The sequence below is a fragment of the Triturus cristatus genome, chromosome 1_2, assembly GCF_964204655.1.
Source record: "Triturus cristatus chromosome 1_2, aTriCri1.1, whole genome shotgun sequence".
NCBI classification, from domain to species: domain Eukaryota; kingdom Metazoa; phylum Chordata; class Amphibia; order Caudata; family Salamandridae; genus Triturus; species Triturus cristatus.
The window spans coordinates 1,050,296,376-1,050,322,180 of NC_140580.1; the positions used below are offsets into that span (position 1 = coordinate 1,050,296,376).

The 25,805-nt window shown below is 49.1% G+C and overlaps 1 protein-coding gene across 2 annotated transcripts in view; it reads left to right on the forward strand.

Annotated features, from left to right (window-relative positions):
• RABGAP1 (RAB GTPase activating protein 1) overlaps nucleotides 1–25,805 on the forward strand; it is a 1,076,978-nt gene that overhangs the window by 979,469 nt on the left and 71,704 nt on the right. For both annotated transcript variants that reach the window (XM_085612417.1, XM_085612408.1), the window contains exon 25: nucleotides 4,279–4,350. In XM_085612417.1, coding sequence (XP_085468543.1) covers nucleotides 4,279–4,350 — 72 coding nt within the window. The remainder of the gene's footprint in view (nucleotides 1–4,278; nucleotides 4,351–25,805) is intronic.

The window sequence follows — 25,805 nt, forward strand, 5'->3', positions numbered from 1 at the left end:
ATGGGTCTCTTGCAGCAGAAGAACGTCAACACTGATGTGCTTGGCCTGTCTAAGGACCGCTATCAAGCATACCTCTAGTGTATGAAGCTGCCCCGAGGAGTGCACTATAGGTTCTGCTGCCATTGTGCCATGACAAGGTGAATTATTATATTGAACATACCTGGACAGGAGCACTCTGAAAGTTTGTTCGCCACGCAGCAATTATCTAAAATAACAAGGCAATCCCAGAATGTCAACCCCACCCCCATCCCACCCCAATACCTCAACAGTAGAAGTAACATCAGTAAGTAATACATTCCACCTCCAACAGGGTAGCGGGTGCAGACTTTCCAATGGATCCCATGGTCCCTAACATGTCCCAAGTTGTACTCGTGGGGGGGGGGAGATGGAGGTGGAGCAGACCCATGACTCTGGCCCAACCTAAACCTGAAAACCAATGTACAGGAAAGATTAGCCCACCATTCGACCCCATGAGTATGAACAATAAAAGTCACAAGATAATTTCTTGGAGGGCGGCACAAGCTCTGCATCATGTTCCTTATTTTTGGACCTCCATCTGGATCTGTGGCGTCTATCTTTGGGTTTTGTCTGCGTGTGGCTCTGATCACCCGTCGATGAATCAGGGTCTCTAGGTGGTGGAGAGTGTGGTTTGACGGATCGTCGTTCCTGCATCCAGGCAAAAGCTTCCTCCGGGGTTTCGAAAAAGATAGTGCGAGAGTTGAAGACCACTCTCAGGTGGGCCAGGTATAACAGCATGTATGGAATTTTGAGATCCCGCAGCCGTGCCTTGGAGGCAATGAACGACTGACGCTGTTGCTGGTCCATTTTAGTGTATTCCGGAAAGATCATGATTCGGGCGCGAGTCATATGTGAGATCTGCTTTGAGCTGTGCCTGCTGCAGGATCACATCACGATCATGAAAATGTTAGTCATGCAATCAGGCACCGCGGTCTGGCACCTGGTGAGGGTTTTGACTGTAGAGCCCTATGGGCACGTTCAATTACAAAACATGAGGAGAGGAGATCGCCTGGGATACATGTAGTAAGCCAGTTCGCGAGAAACTTCCCTGCATTGTTACCCTTGCAATTTTCGGGAAAACCCATGAAGCGCAGATTATTTCTTCGTGAACGTCCATCGGCATCTTCCACAAGCAGGGCCAGCCCTTTGGTCAATTGTTCCAGGAAATTACCTGTATTTTGCAATGTAGACACTGCATCTTCAACTCCAGAAACCCTGGTCTCCACTTCAGTAATGTGGTCAGCTGCGTTATGAAGGTCCTTACGCAGGCGAGTGACCTCAGAGCCCACTGCTCCAATCTGTGTTTCAAGGATCTGCCTAGACTGAGTCCATTGCCTCCAAGAGAGCAGCATTATCTGGCAGGTTAGGTGCGGCATCAGGACCATCTGCGTGCAGCGCTGTTGTGGCTGCGAACTGGTCCAGGGTACCAAGCTGCAGGCCGGAGCCAAATGTTTTATCCTTAGACGTGATGGACCAACGACGTCTGGATGATCTGGATAGCAGCCACCCGCTACACAGCCAATGCCTCCCCACACTTGGTCGGCCACTCCCGCAGGATCTGCCTCTCACACACTAAAGGTTGAATCCGCCGTGTACCGTGCGGACCACCGCAAGGCTACAGCCGCCGGACGATCAGCAAAGTGTCGACCCAAGAGGCCGACTGCCCCTCGGGAAATTCTCGCTGTGTGACTCCCTCCACACGTGGCTCACCCGAGTTTCCTCCCAGTAAGGCCACTGCACACTCCAGGCAGCCCAGTTGTTCCCCGCATACCGATACCTCACACCAGGGGAGGGCCCCACCGGCCGCAAGCCGCAAAAAACACCTAGTCCGGCCGCCTCCGCAACCGGGAGCACCATTCGTCGTCGGCGGGGGCCACAGCAGTGCTCCACAGCTCCAGACAATTCCGACTGTAGGCCTCACACCACTTCAGGCTCCGGCTGCCGAATCCACCTTGGCACCAGGGGGACACAGGCGCAGCCTCGTGCTGGGCAAGTCACGGCTGCTGCACCACACAATCGGCCGATCAGGACGTCCAGGCCACAATCAATTCAAGGCAGCCGCGCCGGGCTGCAACAGCGCCCTCCAGGATGCACCCCTCAGTGTCACCACAGGCCTTGGTGACGCTCCACCTGCAGGCCCCCGTCTGCAGCGCTGTCCAGTCCAACTGCAGACAAGCTCTTATGCAGCGGGGACAAGGCTGGGCTCTGTACCTCCTGGCGATTTATAGTTGTAAGCCCCACACTGCTTCAGGAGTAGGTTGCCAAATCCACACGGGCCCCTGGGGAGACACAGGCACGATCCTGTTCCGGGCAGTATGTGGCAAACGAACCACACAATGGGCCGGTTCGGCAGCCGGGCCGGGCCGCAACAGTGTCTTCTAGGATGCACCCCTCAGTGACTCCGGGCTCGGCTGCACTCCATTCGCATGCCCCTCTCTGCCGTGCGGTCCGATGGGACGGCTGTCGTGACCCCTGCAGTGGGACCCGTCCGCACCGCGGCGTCACCTCCGGCCCCACCTCGTTAGTCACAGGCCTCCGGGGCATCCAAGACAGCCGCACACCTCTCCAGGCGACAGCATGCCCAAAATCCATCGGCCGCTGGCTCTCCGTTCCTGCCCGGCCGCCGCAGCCCAAATGGTAGGTGATCCGATCCACAACCAGGACCTCAGGAACCGGACCGCTCGACTCCCTTGGTGTTTACCGGGATAAGGCTGTCGCCGCAGAAAGAGTGGTGTAAGGTAGGATTATTAAGGATTTGTGCAGGGCCGACGGAGCTCGCTCAGAGAGCACATCCGCGATGCTGGGATACTGTGCTCATCCCCCCCTCCTGCGTCAAATATTTTAAACAACAACCCCATTGAGGGTCTCCCCTTGCAGGATTCTGATTAGCTGATTTTGGAACCTAGGTGAACAACCTTTTTGACTCCATTGAGGCGTGGAAGAACTCCCGTTATCCTAGAATATCATTTGCCACCAAGGCGGTTACCTTTTTCGTTAATCCTGAGGAAGACCCGCCGTGATGTCCAACCAGTTGCACATAAACACAGGGTTGAAGCGTCGACTGCAATCACATTGCTTTGTTATTTATCAGCCAACCTAGAAGTGCCAATAATGTTTTAGGTTATGTGTCTTTATGTCCATTACGTTGATCAGTATTTGCCTGTATTGTAAAGTCAATTTTATTTTCTCACTCCATGTCACTTCATCACAAAAGTCACATCCTTTTGGGTTTATGGCCACCTCATATGAAAAAGTAAAAAAAAAAAAAAAAAAGTAAATACGTTTTGCTACTATTTAGATATGATGTTAAATGTACTATACAATAATTTTGGTTGTGTTTATTCCAGTAATGAACTTTGGGGTGGGTTTACTAATATTCAACTTGGGCCCACGCCCCCTTATTAGTATTTTGAAGACCATATATTGATTTTTATGCATAGGTGTGACTTCCCAGCACCATTTCTAACGCAATAGAATTGTCACACCCGCTAGAACACATTGTAATCTATAATATTTTGTACCCAGGTTCTAATGGACACAGGGCAATCCCATTATTTTTGATGCCATTTCCTTTCTCAGCCTAGCATCTCAGTGCTGAGTCTTCCAAAGATCAGCTCCTTACCTAGTTGTCTGCGCAAGGAGATATGCTGTTAGACATTTACTATCCATCAGCAATGCATGATAGTCTGATCTGCTCCAGAAAGAAGACTCTCCCTCTCTAAGTGTATGGCATGGCTTCTTGAATTTGTTTGGCCTTGTCTATACGGGAGAGAGGTGAAGATTTGGCAAGTACATTGGCACTAGGCCAATAATGTGGCCAGGAGTTGATCTGGATTATGAACACCACTTTTCCAAAGTCCAACTTGGAAATATGACACGTGTTGGCGAGTTGCTGGCAGAGCAGCTAGTGGGACAATGAGCAGGACAACTCATTGGAAGAGATCCGTTTTAAGACAGTGCCCTAAACATCTGCTTGTAAATCAAACCTCTATATTTAGTGGTCAATTAATTTTAAAAGTGGTCTATATGGCAGGTTTAATTTTTATTGATAGATTACCATGGAAACTAAATAATTATGTTTTGTCAGCAAATAGTTGGAAATGTGCACACCGGCTTTGAAAGAAGCAGTTACTGTACTAGGAAACCAGCCTATTATGTGTTTTTGTGTGTTGACTCTATTTGTTTAGCGTTCAGAATTTCAAAGAATTGTGTAATAGTAGAGCAGAATTTACCATTGAATTCAAAAATGTTTTCTTTTAGATTTGCTCCCAGTTGAGCGAAAGACTTGAAAAACAGCAGTCTTCAAATAAAACTGAAATTGAGAAAATTCGGGTAAGCCATTACATTTCTTGACCACATAATTTTGTTTATGTAATAAACCTAATAAAGTCGTATTTTCTTGTTTAGTTCATAAATGCCTGCAGGTTTAATCTCAGCTACCACTAAAGTTGTCTTTCAAACATGTAATAGATTATATTTTCTGCAGATTCCTTATTTATAGAAATTTCCCCAGGCATCGGTCTGGTTCTGAGAGCGGTCAAGCTCTGCTGTTCAAAGGCTAATGCCACTCAAAATTTAGAGCGCAAGATCTCTTGTGGGCTATACAATACACTTTCAGTGGATTTAGAGTACGCCTACTGCACACAAATGGTTGGTTTTCTTGTCACTGTCATTTGCATTTTCTCATTTGATGGCTTTCCTTCCTCTTCATGTATTTGCACCTTTCCAGAAGCATTTCATCTGATAGAGACTTCTAGCCTCTGTAATCCTTACTTTAGAATATTCCTCAGGCATCAGACTGCATCTGAAACACCTTGAGCAGTACCCCTACTTGCTGGTAGATTGCGCCTAACAACTCTGTCTCATCCGTGCCGTGTGCAGTGCCTATATAGACGCCACCCCAGCATGCTGTCTTGAGTTCTTTTTGCGCCGTTGGCGCACTTACAGAAAGGCTACCTCAGTCATCTACTGACTACTTTTTTCGGCTTTGTCTACAATTGTTTAAGCTTTAGCTCCCAGTGTGTCTTAGGTATGTCCCCTAAGAAACCTGTGGTTTTTAAACCCTGTGGAGTCTGCCACTGGCAAATGTCTGTGACGGACCACCACCTGGTTTGCTTATGGTGCCTGGAGCTGGGCCACGACTCCCAAGGCCATTCAAGACTACCATGCAATGAACGCCAAGGCGGTTCAAGAGTGTGCCTTAAAGCTCCTGTTTGCTCAACATCGGTCAACTCTGGACCGTTCCAGTCGCATGGATAGTCCCTGGCCCGCTCATGGATTCGGTCTAGTTGATCGTCACAGTCAAAATCTTAGTTAGGCGAGTCTTACAAGAAAAAGGAACCAAGAAGTCAAGGCATTCTTTAGCTTCACCACTCTTGTCCAATTCATCAGACCAGGTGTTGGAATAAGACTAAAAGTCTAGGCCCCGCTCTCACACTACCCCTCAGAGCCTGAATCTGGGTCTACTCCCACTTCCCTAAATTTTCCAAAGCCGGAGTGACCCACCCACCCACATGAAAGAATGCTCCTAGACTATGCACCTCATCATTGGACAAGCCAACCCACCTAGAGCGCCTTAGGGCCCTACAGGTCCGAACAGTAACCTGACTGGATTGCAGCCAGCTGATTTGCCCTCCACGCCAGTCAAGCCCATTGGATCAGTCTCTTGATCCGGATCAAGCCCAGTCGTGAATTCACAACCTTCAACAGGGTTCGGTCTAGTGGCGTCTGTTCCCAGTGCCATGGACGCCCAGTGGCAGGGCAGACCCCATAGTTATTCCCGAATCGGATACAAAGCCAGGACGGTGTCCTCTGACGTCAACCGAACCACTACTCGACGGTTGAGAGTGCCTCCATTTTCTGATATCTCCTGAGAGGAATATGCTTGGGGTGGATCTGAGGATACGTATGTTTATCCTGACCCCCTTGTGGAATCCCTGGCCCGAAGATAGCTGGTATGAGGAACTGGCTGATGCCAGTTGTCTAGACACCTTCCCTGCTATACTGGTTTAGTTTCGCCTCCTAGTGTGGCTATGGAGGGAGGAGCTTCCTTTAACCTAGTGGTGCAGCGAGTGGCTGAGGTCCTATATCTTACACTGCCCTTGGTAGAGGTCAAGACCAGTATCATGACAGAGGTGCTTCAACCCTCGGCGGCCCATTCAAAACCTCTCCTCCCCTTTAATGAAGCCCTCACTGATGTCATGCCTGGGGCCTGGGCAAAGCCCTGCACAGTCACTCCTGTGCATAGGACAATTTCCTGCTGCCACCACATTCCTGGAGATTCAGCTTTCCTCACCTAGCACACTAACCTGGAATGGTGGGTCATCCCGGCCTCCATGTCCAAAGTTAACCCTGGTGCATTCCCTACCACACCACGGAAAGGTAATCAAAGAGGCTGGTCACCTTTGGCAAGAAGATGTTCTCTTCCACCAGCCTTGCACTGTGGTCTGTGAACTCCACATGCTTCTTGGGGCAATATACCCACAAAGAATGAGACTCTGTTGTGCAAGTGCTTGTCTCTGAGTAGGCCCAAGCCAATCTGACCTACGATATATCCAACATCAAGTATTCAGCAACATTCATTATACGTTGTGGACTAGACACGATGGACTCACTAGATAGAGGGATCTATTCATCGGTGGCACTTTGCCGCCATGCCTGGCTGATGTCAAACGGCTTCTTGGATGATGTCCAGGCATCCCTTATAGACATGCCCTTTTACTGCACTCGCCTGTATAGCGATAAGGCATATTTAGCACTTCAAAGACAGTAGGGCTACCACCAGGACTTACCATGGCCCCCTGCAATCCTCATTCTGCCATACACTCCTTCCGTGGTTACGGTAGGTTTAAAAGCCTTGTCCATTACTACTCAGTCACCACGGCCAACAAGCTCCCCAATCCTCTCAACAGCTGACGTGGTTCCCACAAGCTTCATGAGACCCAAGGCAAGAAATTAAACCAACCCACTCGAACCTCACCCACGGGCAGCAGCAACCGCCAGACACCTTTAATATGCCCTCTCAATATCACGGACAGGCAACCAATTGGCAGGAGGATTAGGCACCACCTGCTCCACTGGCAAGCCCTAACCTCGAAAAAGTGGGTGCTCCAAATAGTCCAGTGGGGTAACGCCCTTCCATTCACGAAAACCCCATCATCCATGCCACTGTCCCCAGATCAGCTGATGGAGGACCATCTCTCCCTGCTGTGTCCAGAAGTGCAGGCTTTTTTGACCGAAGGAGCCATCAAGAGGGTGCTGACATCAGAAGTAGGTTGTGGTTGCTATTCCTGGTACTTTCTTCCATCCTAAATTGGACCTGTGCCCTTTCAACTACTTCCTAAAAAAGGAGAAATTCAAGATGCTCACATTGGCTCAAGTCCTATCTGCCCTGGATCCTTGGGACTGGATGGTAACATTGGACTTTCAGGACGTGTACTTCCACATCCCTGTTCTACTGGCCCATAGATGTTACCTGCGGTTCATGGCAGACCACAAGTATTTTCAGTCCTTGAAGTTAGTTGGAGGTTACCTGTGACTGTCGGGTATTCCAGTCTTCCCCTACCTTGACAACTGGCTCTTGGGGGAGGGCTTGCCCTAGGCAGTCATCACCGAACTCCAGTCTATGGGGGACCAACTGCATTCACTGGGATTACCTGTAAATGTGCCAAAGTCATGCCTGACTCCCTCTAAGACGCTCCGTTCCATCTGAGCCGTTCTGGATAAGCGCAGTAATTAGCCTATCCTCTGGATCGGCAAGTCCAGGATGTTCAGGCTATGATTCTGATGTTTCCGCCTCTATCCTGGATTTTGATAAGACTGACTGAGACTTCTGGGTCTTTTGTCCTCCTGCATCCTGTTGATAAAGCATGCCCGCTAGTTTATGTTGGCTCTGGTGTGGGAACTGAAGGCCCAGTGGGTGCAGCATCAGGGAAACCTCTCTGATCTGGTCCAGATATTGGAGAAAACAGAAGACTTTCACTGGTGGCTAAACGGCTGTGATTGGGCCAGTGGAGGACCGCCTTTCCCTTCCCCCAGCTAGATCCCAATGAAGTGACAGGTGCATCACTTCTGGGTGCATCACTTCTGGGTTGGTGCAGCCATCTGTGAGAGGTGAAGAACGGTGGACTGTGGTGTCAGACGGGCTTTCAGCTCCACATCAACCTGTTAGAGTTGAGAGCAATCCACTTGACATTGAAAGCCTTCCTTCTATCCATCAAGGGGAGCCTGGTTCAGGTGTACACGTTCAACACTGCCATGTGCTACTGTAACAAACAGTGTGGGGTGGGGTGTTGTCCTGGACCCTGTGCCAGGATGCACTTTGTCTTCAGACATGGGTGGAGAGTCAGGACATTTACCTGCTTGTGCAACACCTGGTGGGACAAACTCGGCCATCAATGCCCTGTGGATCTCAAACAGCATCTTTACCCTGAGGTGGTGAAAGGCCTCTTCTGCAACTGGGGAGAACCTTGGTTAGATCTGTTTGCCACCTCAGAGTAATGTTTACACTTCTGCAGGTTGGCGTTTCCAAGGTTGCTCTTGCTCAGAGACTCATTTCGTCTCAAATAGGGCTCAGGACTCTGGTACACCATCCCGCTGATACCACTTCTGTCCTGAGTTCTGAAGATCATGAAGACTGACCAGGCCCAAGTCATTCTTGAAGGCTCCCGACTGGACATGGAGAGTATGATATCTTAACCTGCTGATAATGAGCATCAGTCAGGCTGGCCCATGCATGGATATTGAGCGCAGCAATTGAGTCTTTGATCTCCCTCCTAAAGTCTTTGAGGTCACTATGGCAGCCAGACGTCTATCATCTAAGACTATGTGCACCTGCCTTTGTGACAAGTCTGTGGCTTGGTGCACTGCAAAACACATTAACTTCCTTGCTGCATCCTTGTCTGAAGTGTTGTGGTTTGTTTTATCATTGGCCGAAATTATGGGGCTCATTTTAGCCCCAATCCAGTGGCGATAGCCATTTTTTATTCAGTATTCAGCATTTGCATCTATCACTTAATCCTTAGTTTTCTTTGCATCCTTTTTAATCCATAATGCACGATATTTCATCCTTTCACTTTCTTTTTAAACATATCGACATGCAAGGAACTGCGAATTTCCCAAGTTTCTCATGTTCTGGTGGGTCATCCGAACCTCTCTTCCTAAAAACAAATACAAAAGCAAGATTTATTTAAAGCAGTTTATTGTAACCCAATGCATTTCGGACCCGACGGGTCCTTCGTCAGGGAAAACTGTAAATAACAATAGGACATACTTTAAAAATCATTCCTCCAAATATGTAAACATCAGCTCATTCTAATGTACCTTATTTGTAGATTACACTACTCATCTATCTTAGCTACCAACAACTTATCACATATGTTTTGCTCAATTTCCCTCTACCTTTTGATGACTAGACTCTCTCCCCACATTCTGTGTCCTCAATCATTAATTCCCAACCATAACCTCTTCAACCTCCCCTGTCAAACCCCCCTTCACATACCTAACCATCCTTCCTACTATGATTCCGTTTCTACATCTTTGTTATACTTAATCCCACCCTCCTCTTAACTCGTTCCTCTCCTTCCCTTGTAAATCCTCCCAGCTGCATTCCCTCTTACCACGAATCACTCCTTCCCACTACCTCGCCTCCTTCATTACCCTCGACTTTTCACACGCAATGACACTGTCCCTCACGTACCTGCTAAAACGGAATCATCTTCCCATCTTGTGAAACGGAAGCGCAACCTTCTCCGATAACGCTCTACTTTAAATACAACCTTCCGCCCTCATTTCTTGTACCCTCCCCTTGATCCTGCATCTTAACTTCCACCTGAGCCACCCAAACCTTCCTTGAAATACAACTCCCATAATCCCCTTATCTTACATCCTAAAACATCGTTAGTTGTTCCGTAGCTGTAAATAACATATGCCTTTAAAAATTGTATAATCTACCGAAAACATTAATCAAAAAATGTCCATGATATTAATAATCTGTCCAATGTCTCGTATAGTTATTTATCGTGTTCATCTGACACCCTTAAAAATAAACTTGCTAAATGAACCAAGATGTTCCGCCTTGCATGAAGATTCCGATGAATTTATCCAGAGTTTTATCATTGGCCCAGCAAGGCTTTTCCCTGGGCACAGTTAGGGGGTATCTGTCGCCATCTCAGTTTTTTGCACGGGCCAGACAAGCCCTCCTCTCTGTACAAGTCACCTGTAGTGATACGTTTTCTAAAAGGTCTTCCACAAACCTTTTGTTATTCTCCAATTGGACCATAATTTGGTTGTAACCTTATTAATGTGTTCACCCTTGTTGTTCTACATTGGCCGCACCAGAGAACACTGGGTGGACTATTAGCTCTTTGTTGGGTTCACAGGAACGATGAAGAGGAAAGCAGTGCAGAAACTGTCTATCTCCAGATGGATTGTACTCTGCATTAAGATCTGCTGCGTATTGGCCAAGAAGCAAACCCATGAGTGCTCATTCTAGCAGAACCAAAACTGCGAGCACTGAATTAGGTTGTAGATTCCACATCCTGGACATCTGTCAGGCTACTACATGGACATCCCTGTACACGTTTACAAAACACTACTGCCTTAATAGTCTGGTCCGGCGTACCAGGCACTTTGCTCATCCAGTCCTTCAGGACTTTTCAGTCTGAGCCTGTTTGCAGATTCACCTCTGTGGAGGTATTGCTTTGGTATTTATTCTAAGGTAAGGAAATTGTGGGTGAAAGCATCAGATTTTCAAGTCACTAACCTTCTGTAATGCGTAATCTGGTAGAGACTATCTAGCCGCATATTCCTTACCGACCCTTGTATCCTCCCAGCTTTGAGAACCGGTTCTCATGTTGCATAAAGTGAGTCACTGGCTCAGCGCTACAAGGTTTGTTTTTACGCCCACAGATGACGAGTGAACTTAGTTCAATGTCCCAATGTTTGAATGTGAAAGGTTTTTATAGCCCTGCAGAACCCCACCCAGTACATAGTGGAAGTGGCGTCAGTGCTTTTAGGTTTCTAACCAGGAGCAATGGTAATCTAACCGATTGTTCACTAATGATGTACACACTCAAGATCAATAGAAATGGAATATGCAATTCACCATATTTATTTCAAAATTATCATAAAACTCCAGAATCTAGTGCCCACAAAATTGGTAACAACACAAAAGATAAGAATTAAAAAAAGGCAAAGCTTTACATTTACAGTGAAAAACCATAACATCCCAATTTGAAGCCCTTAACACCCTAACTGTACAATCTTCAAGCACTATGCTAGTCCTAGCATTTGAATAAATAATAAACCTGAGTTTCAGAGGTGGTGCGCACACCAGGACAACATGATTTGTTGTCTGTTTGGAATAGCTTTCCAGCTGTTTCGAGCACAAATGCATCAGATTGCATCTACATGGGTACACAATCATTGCACCTGTTAGTGAAGACAGATTGTAATGCTTCGCAGATCCTCATAGTCTTGCAGGAGGCTTCTTCAGTCAAGATGGAATCTGGTGCTGTGCTCATCTGGATCTGCAATCTGGGTAACGTTTCTCCAATTTGATAGAGATTTCACAGGTTTTTATAGTATTGTTGACCTATCATCTCTCATGGGGAATGTCTTGACATCATCATCATAATATACATCAGTAGATGTACTAAGAAGATAACAAATATGTCAATACAATATTTCATTTTCTCTGCACTTGTAACTCACCTGTTAGACCTGCTGAAAAGGATATGTGGTGCAATATTGGTAATATTAAATAAGCACCCAATGTGTCCTCGCTCTGTTTTCTTTTTCTGAAAGGATTTACGCAGTTTAAACTGATTATGTAACATGATATGTGTTACTGTGACTTTCAGAATTATTTTTACCTCCCTCCAACCACCTACCCGGAGAAACACATGTACAAACTCCATCCTCCCCCCAAATCCTCTGGCTGACTGTTAAGTCTTGCTTTATGACCACTATATGCTAGAGTACTGCTGCTTTCAAACGTAATACTCACACACTCGTAGCAGTTAGATAGACGCGTTTATGGGACGAAGCGTGCTTCTCTTTCCCACATGTATGAGCCATTGCACAATGCAGCAAGCGTATCAAAACTAATTGTTGTGTTATCAACACCAAACAAACCACTGCTGGAAAATGGGTGCGTCTTGGAAGTTTGTATTCACTTCAAGTCACACATTCACCTAATCTTATTTGCTTGCATTTTATGCTGTGGTATTACTTCCTCTTCTTGTGTTCCCCTCCACCCCCATGAACATATCTTCTTTATTATCTTTTGATTGAATTAATAGTTTCCTTTTACATCAGGAAACTGCTTTTTTCTTTTTTTTCCAGCACTTCATGGGTGTATCTGCTTTCAAGCTCTCTGCCTCGTATGCTACTTTACTTCTCACATCCTCACCTTCCCTGTGTTGCTCCCTTCTCCAAGCTCCTCATTGCATTCCCACCCAGCTGGGCTTTCTCTTTTTTATCTTCTTCTAATGTATACACTCCCCCCCGCTGCTGCTGCCACTCATATGTTTACTTCCCCTCCATCTCCCTTCCTGCTCCACTATTGCTCGCTCCACCCCTCTTGGTTTTTTTTCTTTTGGAGTGGCAAGCGGTTGCTATTTGCTACTGGGCCACCCCCTTCGAACGAAAAAAATGCACTTTAGTGCACTTTATTTTTAAGTTTCACATACAGACAATTTTTCACAGTCTGTTTGCTAAAGACGTTTTATGGACCATACCAAAAATTAGGCTAGGCTTAGAGACTGCCCATTGCTTACCATTGATTAGCTTTCTTGTCACTCTCCTTTGCTTCCATCTTATTTGATGGCTTTTCTTCCTTCACTTGTGTTTTTCCTTCTCCTAGAGCCTAGCTTATTTATCATCCTCTTGATTGGCTGTCTTGTATCCTTCCACTAGTCACATTTAGGAAACTACTTGTTCGAGGCATGTGAGCTGCAGATTACACACTGTGCATAGATCGCCATCTGGTGTTGGGCCCGGATGTTTGCAGTAGTTTTTCTCTTAGAAAGTCTTTGGAAGTCGCGAGGTATGTGACTCCTCCTTTGGATCATATTCCGCATGGGCTTCGGCTCCATCCTCAATGTTTTTTTCCGCCATCGGGCTCGGATGTGTTCTTCGCACTCCAGTTCGGAACCGTTCCAGTTTTCCCGTTCGGTGCGCAATCCTTCCCCTTTCGACGGTATTGTCTCGATCGCGTTCTCCACACTCGACGCGACTCAACGATCGAAGTCTTCGAATCCGTTAGTCGACGAAGGCCTTCGGGCCTACCTGGGCCTCCTGTCCTGGCTGATGGAAAGGACGCCATTTAAAAAGTGTCCTCGATGTGGGTCGAAGTTTCCCCACACCGATCTACATGAGGTGTGCAACCTCTGCCTCTCTCAAGAACACGAGGCAAGGGACTGTCCAGCTTGCGCCTCCTTCTGATCGAAGATGATGATTCGGGACTGATGAGCAAGGAGAACTATGGCTCACTCGTCGACTTCGATCCCCGATATCTTCGAAGAAGGCGTCGATGTTCCGGAACAACAGCACACCGAAGAAGGCCTCGTCAGCGCCTCCGAAGCGGACGACTCCGACGTCGAGGACATCACTCCGGCACAGAGGGGCGCGAGTACAGACGTCGACCCCGACCCCAAACCCCCCTCCACGCCATTGAAAAAGGCTTCGGTCACGCCTTCGCGCCTAGGTATGCACAGAGAGACTGCTTCCCATATCTCACTTCCGGGCCCGGTTAAGAAACCCACCAAGCCTTCAGGCGGCTCAGGCTTGAGCCAGCCTACCCTCGGTACCGAAAAACTCTCATCGGCACCGAAAAAGAAAACGCCCCTTTCCTTGTCCGCTTCGAGCTAGACACCGAAGCACTCAGCGCCGAAGACTGGCACCGGCTCCTTGGCACCGATAAAATCCTCGGAGCCGAGTAAGAAACCGAAGAGCCTCGACTCCCAAGCCTCGAAGCCACCTCGGAACCGAGGAAGCCAAAAGACATTTCTAAACCCCACGGTTCCAAACAAAGAACCAGTGCCGAATCGACGCCTAAAAAACCCACGGCTCCGACACCATTGGCACCGAAGGATCTGCCCCCTACAGATGAACAGTTTCGACCCGATCCTTATCAAAAAACCCTTGTAAAGGATCCAAAGACTGGGCATTTGACGCTTAGCACCAGAAAAAGACCACTGGACAAGCCTGCACCAGCTCCACCACCACAAAGAAGAGACATTGCCAACTCCCCTTTAAGGATTCCTTCACCACCTCCTCCTCCGCCTCCCCCACCCCATCATTCTCCCACACCATCTCCAGATGAGGATGCTGATGACATTAGCTACGACACAAGGGACGGAGCGGATAACCAACCAACAGGGGACCCTACTCCTACGGGCTCCCCAGACCCATGGGACGACTACAACATCCCAGACGTCCCGCAGGACAATCTTAACCCTTCCAGACCCCTCCTCTCTTCCCCCCCCTCCCCCCCCCCACCCCCCGAGTACACAATGTGCTTTAACCAGCTACTCCATAGGGCTGCCCACTACCACGGGGTTGATCTCCACACAGACCCCGTGGAGGAGGATTTCCTCTTAGACACATTTGACACTGCACAGAGGTCCACCTCAATTCTGCCCATGCTTAAGGAGGTTATTAAGCATGCACCAGAGGTCATCAACCCTCGCATTGAGAAGAAATATAAGGCTGCCCCAACAGATCAACCTACATTAGAAGCCCCACACCACTAGAATCCCTGGTAGTCTCCAATGCCAGGAAACGTGCCAATTCCCAAGCATCAGGTGAGGCTCCACCGCCAGATAAGGAGTCTAAACTCCTGGACGCCACTGGCAAGCGGACGGCGTCCCAAGCGGCCAACATATGGCGCGTGGCTAACACCCAAGCGCTCCTAGCCAGATATGACCGGGCACATTATGACGAGCTGGAGTCCATAATGCAACACCTCCCTGACAAATACAAAAATAGGGCCAACTAATTAATTCAGGAGAGTAAAACAATCACTAATACATTGTACACTCGATGCAGCTGACACCGCCTCCAGGGCAATAAATACCAGCATCCTTTTGCGTAGGCATGCCTAGCTACGCATTTCAGGGTTCAAACCTGAGGTTCAGAGTTCCATCCTCAACCACCCCTTTGATGAGAAACACCCTGGCCCTAATGTCGACTTAGCCCTCGAAAAAATGAAAAAGGACACAGACACGGCAAAATCTATGGGAGCCTTGCTGTCGCAAGCTCCCAAGCGCTCCTTTCGCCGTTCCTCCTTTAGAAGCACCACCAGAGGCTACTCCTCCGACAGCGCCTCCACTTCCTACAAGGCCCCTACCCAATCCACCTTCACTAGGGGTTACCAAAGAGGCGGTTACAGGGGTAACAACATCAAAGGCAGAGGCAATACTAACACCTCCCGCTCTGCCTCCACCCCCACCCAATGACTTCCCTCCACTCCCCCCAGACTATTCCACTCCAGTCGGGGCAGACTCCACAATTTCCTTCCTGTCTGGGCTACCATTACCTCAGACAGATGGGTGCAACAGATAATTCAATCAGGCTACTGTCTAGAACTAACATCTACCCCCCCCCCCCCCCCCAACCATTCCACCCAAATAACGCCCAATGTCACAGGAACATTTGGCACTTTTAAAGCAGGAGGTGATCTCCCTCCTTCAAAAAAGTGCAATAGAACCAGTTCCTACCCACCAACAAAACAAGGGAGTTTACTCCCTGTATTTTCTCATACCAAAAAAGGACGGCTCTCTAAGACCCATTCTGGACCTCAGACCCTTAAACCAATAGATACACTCGGACCACTTTCACATGGTCACACTCCAGCAGGTACTTCCTCTGCTCTCCCAGAACGACTTCCTTGCCACCATAGACCTCAAGGACGCCTATTTCCACATTTCCGTTCACAATGCTCACAGGAAGTTTCTCAGATTCGTAGTAGACGGTCAGCACTACCAATTCAAAGTACTCTCATTCGGAGTCACCACAGCACCACAAGTGTTTACCAAGTGCCTAGCGGTAGTGGCAGCACACCTCAGAAGACAACACATCCACGTCTTCCCATACCTAGACAACTGGCTCATATAAGCCAGCTCGTACAACCAGTGTGTACAACACACTCACTTCACTATCCAACTACTTCACGACCTGGGCTTCACAGTAAACTATGTCAAGTCCCATCTGCATCCGTCCCACGTACAACAATACCTCGGTGCCACCATAGACACCTCAAGAGCGCTAGCCTACCCCAGTCCCGCCAGCATAGCAAGCATACACGCTCTTCGCGCCAAAACTCTCTTCCAGCCCGAGTGTTTATGCAACTTATAGGGATGATGGCCTCTTGCATATTCATAGTACCAGATGCAAGACTCCAGATGCGTCCTCTCCAAGAGTGCTTAGCACGCCAATGGAACCAGGCTCAGGGTCAATTATCAGATCTGGTGTTGGTAGACGGTCGTGCCCATCGCTCTCTGCAGTGGTGGACCACCAAAAACCTTGCCAAAGGGCGACCGTTCCTAGAGCCGGTTCCTGAAATAGTTCTAACTGCGGACGCATCGCTGTCCGTCTGGGGAGCTCACCTACTACATCACACCATGCAGGGCAGGTGGACACCTCAACAAAAGTTACTCCACATCAACCATCTGGAGTTACTGGCCACATTCCTAGCCCTAAAAGCCTTTCAAACACGTGTCTTAGTCCGCACAGACAACATGACAGCCATGTACTACATCCAAAAACGGGGCGGCACACACTCTGCAGCTCTCTCAGCTAGCACAGAGCATATGGAGGTGGGCCATACCTCAAAACATTTTTCTCCTAGCCCAACATGTCCCAGGAGTCCAAAACACCATTGCAGATCTGTTGAGCCATCAAACACAACAGATCCACGAGTGGGAACTTCATCCACAAGTTCTTCAACCATTCTTTCAAATGTGGGGGCAACCATAGATAGACTTCTTCGCCACCCACAAACGCCAAATGCCCAAGCTTCGCCGCCAGATATCCACACCCATTGTCCAAAGGCAATGCGATATGGATGAACTGGTCAGGCACATTTGCGTACGCTTTTCCGCCTCTCCCACTCATTCCATTAGTGGTGCGCAAACTACAGCAACATTCCCTAACTCTCATCCTAGTTGCTCCGACTTGGGCCAGACAACCGTGGTACACCACATTGCTGGAACTCTCCGTAGTTCTGCACCAAAAGTTACACCTCTCTCCACGCCTCTTAACACAGAACCATGGAGAGATCAGACACCCAAACCCAGCTCAGCTCAACCTTGCGTTCTGGCTCCTGAAATCCTAGAATTTGGTTACCTTAATCTTCCCACTGACTGTATGAACCTCATTAAAGAAGCTAGACGACCTACCACTAGAGCTTGCTAAGTAGCCAAGTGGAAACGTTTCGTGACCTATTGTCACGACAATAACGTCAATCCCTTAGATGTGTCTATCCAACACATCATAGGCTACTTACTACACCTACAAAGATGCAACCTAGCCTACACGTCTATTAGATTACACCTTGCTGCCATAGCAGCATATCTACAAAATAGACAGCATCTATCACTCTTCAGAGTACCTGCCATAAAAGCCTTCATGGAAGGCCTTAAGAGAATAATTCCCCCCAGAGTGCCACCCTCACCTGTGTGGAACCTAAACATCGTTCTCACAAGACTAATGGGGCCTTCATTTGAACCTCTACATAAATGTGAGATTCAGTTTTTAACATGGAAAACTGCAGTGAGATACAAGCACTCACCATTCAAGAACCCTTTCTGCAAATGCATCATAATAAGGTTGTTCTCCGCACTAATCCAAAATTACTTCCTAAAGTCATTTCTCCCTTTCACCTCAATCAATCTGTGGAACTGCCCGTATTCTTCTCGCAGCCACAAACCATTGCAGAACGAGCTCTACTCACCCTAGATGTCAAAAGAGCTTTACTCTACTACATCGAGAGAACACAACCTTTTCGTTTAGACTGCTAGATACCCCTGGTTAAATCTCACCCGCACTTATCACTCTGTTCGTTCAGAGAAACCCAGCTACCAGTAATCTGTTTGTCGGGTAAGCACGAGAGACAAATGATGATTTTTCAATCTCAGCTTGATTATTCTTTCACTGGTTTGTTTTCACGAGCAGGATTTTTTCCGTTTTCTGTATATTAGATGCATGGTGGACTTTCACTTGCACTGACTCTGGCTCGGCGCTTTGTGCCTACACTGTTAAGTAACCTAGCTCAGATTTCAGACGAACCTATTTTCGTTATTTTGTTTCCATTGGGTAAGCACGATAGACGGATAAGGATTTTGTAGTCCTAGCATTATTATCTTCTCTCCGCTTTGTTTTCACGAGCAGTTATTTTCCGTTTGATGCTTTTATAAAAAAAAATATATATTTTTATTTTATTCAAAAAGCAAATAAAGGACATTACAAAACGACCCCCACAACTCAATCCACAAAAAAGGATACATAACAAAACTATAAATAAACCCAACAAATACTCCCAAACATCATCTTCCCTGTATATTCTTATCAACATATACAAAGGGTACATAGGGTAATTATTGATTAAAATATATCGAGTTGGAGAAATGCAGCGTTTCGCAATCTACCCGTCATCCGCCCTCCCGCCACCACCTTTGTAACCTTTAATGTGCGTCCCATTACTCAGCATCAGCCACTCTACTCAATAAAAACAAACGTAAAGGTTCCCAAATGTCTCTTGGTCTTGAAATCGCTGGTAGTTCCTCCGCATATGTTTCCAAGTTGTCCTTACAATACACCAAGTCCCGCAACCAGTGCTCTTCCTTCCGGCTGTGCCTCCCTCCCCACGTAACCGCTACCCTTCACGCAGCCAGCAACAATGCTAATCTCACAAATCTTCCCTTCACTCCCTTGACATGCGGCACGCAGCAGAGCAAGCAGACACTGTGTGCAACGGAGCTCCACAGCCACCATGGTCTTTACATTTCTCACCACCACTTCCCAAAACTCATACACCTTGCTGCATCCCCACGCCAAATGCAGAAAATCTACATTCCCTTGCCCGCATCGCACGCAACAGTCAGTATCGCGTATGCCAAAGCCATGCAGCCGTGCTGGAGTATAATATACCTGATGTATGTCAGGAAGAGGTGTGGCGCCGCGGCCAGGGCGACTGACTCTGGAATCTGGGAATCACGGTTTGATCCCCGGTGCCGGCGGCAGATTAGCCCAGCACCATGTGACTCTGGGCCATAGCTTGCTTAATCTTCCTGACGGCCCCCAGCACCCAGAGACCCTTACGGGTGATTGTTCGCGCTTTACAAATGTGGATTATTATTTATTATTATTATATATTTAAAGTGTATGATGCGCAAATTTCCATTCATGCGAAGTGTGCCTGTCGACTCACACAAATATTTCCAATCTTTCTCCAGAATTGGTTCAGATAGACAGGCATTCCATCGTTCCCAACTTCTGTCCGGTTTATACGTGCTTCACCTTTGATTGACTTGTATTACCTGGAGATCAGTTTCTTGTTAGTCGGTGTGGTAAGAGCAAGTTGCAGAGTTAACAGCTTGGGAGGTTCCAAAGGGTAAGTGGTATAGTGAGTGACCCCTGATCGCCTGCCGCAACCTGTGCATTGCAAACCTGAATAGCAGTGACTGATTGCTAATGTATTGCAGAGAATCTGTTGTGGCAAATGACCCATCTTGGTATATGCCCTGCATCCGTTGGAAGCCTGCCTCCCTGAGCAGACGCATCGAGGATGCCTCGTGAGTTACCTACAGCGCCGCATGATGCTCAATGTACATGGCTGATGCGTATATCGGTAGCTTCTGCGCCAGCCGCCCTATCGCCTGCCATGCAGCTATAGTTGCATCCACAGCATTGATCTTGGTTCTTGGAGTTCCGCACGCCCGATGCGTGATTATACTATGTAACGGAACCGGAGAAGCATCCCCCTCTTCCACCACATGTGGAGTGTACGCATGCGGTCTCATTCAATAGTATATGTGTTGCGCCTGCGCACTTGGATAGTAAGCATAAAAGTCTGGTGCTCCAAAGCCTCTCCAGTCGTACCCATTGGTGAGCGTCAACCAGCTCACACGAGCATTTTTGCTGCCCCACACTAACCGTATCAGAGCCCTTCGAATATTCTGGGGAAAAAAACATTGCTAGCACTACCGGGATGTTAATAAATAGGTACAGAAACCGCGGTAACACCACAATTTTAATTAAGGCGATGCGATCTGTGAGTGACCTCTGCAGTGAAACCCATACGTCCACCTGCTGCTCCAGCCTAGAGTATGCTTTCCCATAATTTTCATGTATCACTATGTTTGGCTCTCGGTGGATCCACACTCCAAGGTATTTAACCGGGTCCGTGGACCACACCAGCTGGATCTCCATATCTGGCTGCTTAGTGGACTCCGTCAGCGGAATAATGATGGATTTGTCGCAATTAACAAGGCGACCCGACAGGTGGCCAAAGCGAACATATTCCCGTAGCAGCTGCGCCAGGAATCGAGATGGATCTCGCACAAAAAGCACCATGTCATCCGCGTATAGTGAGATAGCTACTGGACGATACGTAAAATTTAGTGCCGTTTCCCTGTGCCTCTGCCGAATAGTGCATGCCAGCGGCTCTAATATTATAGCAAACAGTAGTGGAGGTAGCGGACATCCCTGGTGCATACCCCTCTCTATGGTAATAGGGTCTGAAGTCAACCTGCCCACTCGCACCCTGGCTGTCGGAGCTGCGTATAGCACCGCTATCCACTGCAAAAATAATGGTGGGAATCCCATCCGCCGCATAACAAACACCCTATTCTTCATTCCACCGAATCAAACTGTTTCACAGCGTCCAGCAGTACAGCCGCCGCTGACATGCTCGGCTCCAGTATGTGGAACATTGAAAAGACCGTCCGGAGGTTATGCGATGTAGATCTCTCGGGAATAAAGCCCGACTGGTCAGGTAACACCAGACGCGGCATCAGGGGCTGTAGTCTAGTCGCTAAGATTTTAGCCAATATCTTCACATCTATATTGATCAGGGACAGTGGGCGATAGGAGTCACACCTGTCCGGTGGCTTATCTTTTTTGAACAGAGTTATTATCAATGCTTGTCACAAAGACGGTGGTAGCTTCCTGGTCTCATGCGCCTCGGCGTACATCTCTAATAGGTGTGGGGAGAGTAAGTCTACATACTGCTTATAAAATTCCACCGTAAGGCCATCTGGCCCGGGTGCTTTGCCATTAGAAAGTGCCGCGATCGCTACCCTGATATCTTGTTCATCGATGGGCATACATAAGTATTCCCTGTGTGCGTTCGATAACCATGCACACGCTACATTTTCCAAATAGTCCTCCATCTCGGCCTCCGTCGCACCCCCCTTGGAAGTGTACAGATCCGCATAAAAGCTCCGGAATTGTTCTGTGATGGCCTGCGGGTGATAGTGTTCCATCCCATGTACTTCTGTGATCATATCGATATGTGTCTGTTCCGTGCGCTCTTTGATCTTAGTCGCTAGTGTGCGCCCAGGTCTTCCTCCCTCCCCATACCTGCGGGCTGTGTGTCTACACGATAGGTACTTTATTCCCGTATCAGCCAACTTATCATATTCCTTGATCAACTCATTGATGCGGACCAATGTCTCTGCCGCAGGAGTCTTGGTATAACTATGCTCTAACTCTCGCAGAGCGCTCTCAGTATTTTGTAGCTGCGTCCTGATGTCTCTAAGGATACCTACCGCAGCCCCAATGCACAATCCCCTAATTGTTGCCTTAAATGCCTCCCAGAGCGTCGAGGCCTCATCCACTGTACCCTTATTGATTGAAAAATAATGTACAATGGCCTCCCTCACTGTGTTCTCATATATTGGGTCTAGTAATGCCTCAGAACGCAATTGCCATGTGAAAGGGAGACGCAAGGACGTCGGAATCTCCACTTCCATCTGCACGGGATTATGGTCAGACAGTGTACGCGGCAAATTCACCGCACCCAGTCCATGGCCTCCCCTCCCACCAACCTGTTGTCTAATCTCGACCAGCTATTGTGCGATGGCATCGCATGTGTCCCTTCTTTTGCTAAAGGATTCTTTACTCTCCATACATCACACAGCCCAAATTCCTCCATGGCACAGAGAATGCTCCTGGCTACTTTGGGAGTTCGATGAGACATTGGATTGGACTTATCTAAATCAGGGTTTAAATATGTATTCAAGTCCCCTCCCCACAGAACAGTGGCCTCCGGCCAATTTCTCAATATACCATACATTCTAGCAAAACATTCTGGGTCATCCACAACAGGTCCGTACACATTGATTATGGTAACCAACACTCCCCCAAGCTTGCCCTGCACCATTGCACATCTGCCCTCACCATCTGTATATGTACGGGCTGGCTGAAATGCTATCCCTCTTTTTACCAAGATCATGGTGCCCCGTGCATATGACGAGAAGGAAGCCGCCAACTTAAAACCCGCCCATCTCCCCGCTATGCCCCGTTCAGTGTGTTATGTCAGATGCGTCTCTTGCAGCAGGGCTATGTGGATAGTGTCGATTCAAATAGGCCAGCACATGCCTTACTTTTTTAGGTGAAGTGAGGCCTCTGACATTCCAGGTCAGCATCCGAAATCTCTCACCCATTACCACTCAGATCAGTGACTATTGAACCCAGCCTTATCTCGAGCGGCCATAGGGGGATGCTACCAACATCGAGTCTAAGTAAACCAACATGCTGCATACCCCTTGTTCCAATCAATTTCAAAATGACAATAAAAAAACAAAAGTACAACCCATTCCACACCCATCCATCCCACTGCCCTCCACCCACTCTAACATCCCAATTAGGTAGAGACTGGCACCTACCCCCCACCCAGACACCCCACCCCCCCCCCCCCCCCCCCTTGTAACCATCCAACAAAACATTTGGGGAATACCCGCTAGGGGGAGCGGATCGGCAACGAGTACTCCCACCGAAGTGAGGTCACCAGATTGAGACAAAACGGTCCACCTGTGCGCTTGAACAATATATGTGACCAGTGTCTAACACCCTGATCAACAGTGAATGACTGTAACCTTATGAGACTGTTAGCAAGAACTTGCAGGAAAGCATCCTCCGCCCCTCACACACTCAACCGTTATTATCAAAACAACATTTGTGGGGGAGCGTGGCTTGCGACCGGCAAAGATGGCCGCAGCCTAAGGGAGCTCCGGCGACCGCCAGATATTCCTCGTTAATCCGGCCACTTATCCGGCATCACCGTCGTTAAGGAACGACGACGGGAGCACAGTGAGACCTTGAGAGGCCGCAGCTGAAGTTTCGGCCTGAAAATCACAACCGGAGACGTGGGGGCGGATCCGGGGCCTGGATCGGAGGCCTGAGCCGGGGCCTCGAGTGGCCTGGCACCCGCCTATGAGGGAGGCGAGATCCGCGATGCGCGCGCAGACCCTGAAGGGATCGGAGACGTGCGACGTGAAGACAGTGACCTGAGAGCGGAACGGCCCGAAATAACGCCGACACTGCGGTACAGCGTGATTGAAGTCCAGAGCGGCTGGGAGACTGGAGCGGACGCCGCGGAGCGCCGCAGTGACAGGGGGTGGCTGCTGGATATGAACTTGAGCTGCACTTGGGAAAGAATTGGCGCTGGGGCTGAGGACTGACAAGAGTGCTGTGGTGGGTGCGCTGCCCTTGACAAATCGGCACGGGTGGAGCGCGAGGACCCCCATCGGCTGCAAGAGCGCCGAAGCACCCTTTGGCAGGATCGGTGGGGCGGCCATAACCGAAACAGAAGGGTGGCGGTGCGGAGAGGGCGCCCCGGCAACGCCAGCCCCCCTCAAAACTCTGCGTCATGCGCAGCTGGAAGAACCTGAGGGCCGCACACGAAGGCCAGCACGATACAGTGGGACTAAGCCGCATTCCCGGAAAGAAAGTGGGTTCTGCTGGTGGTGGACTCGGCAACAAGACCACGAGGGCGGGCCACTGCCTACTTCAATAACAAGGTCAGTCCCACGTAGGGAGCGCGGCAGACTCTTCCGTCCGGGACGCCTTCTGAGTGCTGGCGCAGCGGGAAACCCGACAGGCCGCACGTTGGGCGACAGCCTTGTGGCAGGCAGCGGAGATTACCGACTGCGGCAGAGCACATCCTGGTACAATTTGCGGCAAGGGCCCACGCACGAACGCCCAGAAACAACAACTGCCGGGCCTACCAACGAGCCGCAGGTGCACGCAGCGAACCAGGGGGAGACGAGTAAGGTAACGCTTGAAGACATTATGGCCGCGCTTCAACCGATGTGTCTTTTCTGAGGGCCGACTTTCAAAAGATGGCGGCCAGAGTCACGGAGGTGGAGCAGACGACGAAATCCCTGATCGGGGATACCACAGCGCTGCTTAAGAGGGTGACACACCTTGAGGCTGAGAACAAAACTATGGCGGCGAAGCTCGGCGATCAGGAAGGGCGCTCCCGCCGCAATAACGTTCGAATTACGGGCCTTCCTGAGAGTGAAGGGGGTCAGGCCATGGACCTCTACGTTGAAGACCTCGTCAAGACACAACTCCAGCCAAGAGGCTTGTCCACCTTCTTCTCTGTCGAACGGGCGCATAGGGTACCGGGTGGTCGGCCTAAACCCGGGGCGCCCCCAAGGCCGGTGTTAGCCCGCATCTTCAACTTCCGTGACTGGGATGCCATTTTACAAACTGCGAGAGTGGCCCCACCAATACGGGTGCACAATTCGCTCATCTCCTTTTTTCCGGACTTCACGGATGCGGTCACTAAGCACCGCAGAGGCTTCATTGAGATAAAAAGGGATCTCCGAAGTAACGGCCTGGTGTGCTCAATGCTATTTCCTGCAAAATTACAGATAGTAGCTGATGGAAAAACGTGGTTCTTTGATCGTCCGGAGGAGGCCCGAGAATGGCTTGAGGGGTGGCGACAGGTGGAAGAACGTCAGCGATCAGGCAAGCAGCAGCAGCGACAATGAGTGGAGGAGATCCCCGAAGATCATGAACAGACGCGAGAGGGAGGCGCGGCGCGGGCGGCAGAGACGGAGCACTGAGAGGAGACACCAGGGTTTGAACATACTGGCGCGCGCAGAGATAGAATATGGTGGTAGTGTGCTGCTGCCCGAGTTGATGGTAGGGGGGGGGTCATCCGTGATCTTCCACATGTGATAAGCGGGCGGACGAGGATCTGCAGATGAAGGGTACAAATGGCGGCCTTAGACCGGTCGCGATGAACACTGGCTCTAAGGAAGGGGATAGACTGTGGTGACCACCGGACTTCCCACCCCGACACGCAAGTACTGTTACTGGGAATGGGTATAAAGCGCTCTGCAAAGTTGGGGTGGCGGGTAGTTGTAAGTCCATCTAGCAGGGAGGCAGGGTGGGGGTGGAAGGTGGGGTGTTAATGTTGAGGTTTCTTTTTATGTTTTCAAGCTGTGTATGTAGGCACTTGGTACTGATATGTCCTCACATGAGAATAGTAAAGACTCCTGGCAAAACTAGCCGGCCCCTGGAGAGTACGTTGGGATCGGTATGGCAATGTCACACTCGCAGTTGATTGCGCAAGGGCAAGGGGCGGGTAACAAGGTTCGCACCCTTACACTGATGACGTGGAATGTACGGGGCCTGGGGGATAAAATCAAGAGGGGGCTGGTGCTGCAGTGTATTAAACGTAGCTCCCCGGCTATAGTCCTGCTGCAGGAAACTCATCTCACGGGAAATACACGCAAGGCGATGGATAGATGGGGGTTCAGGATGGTGGT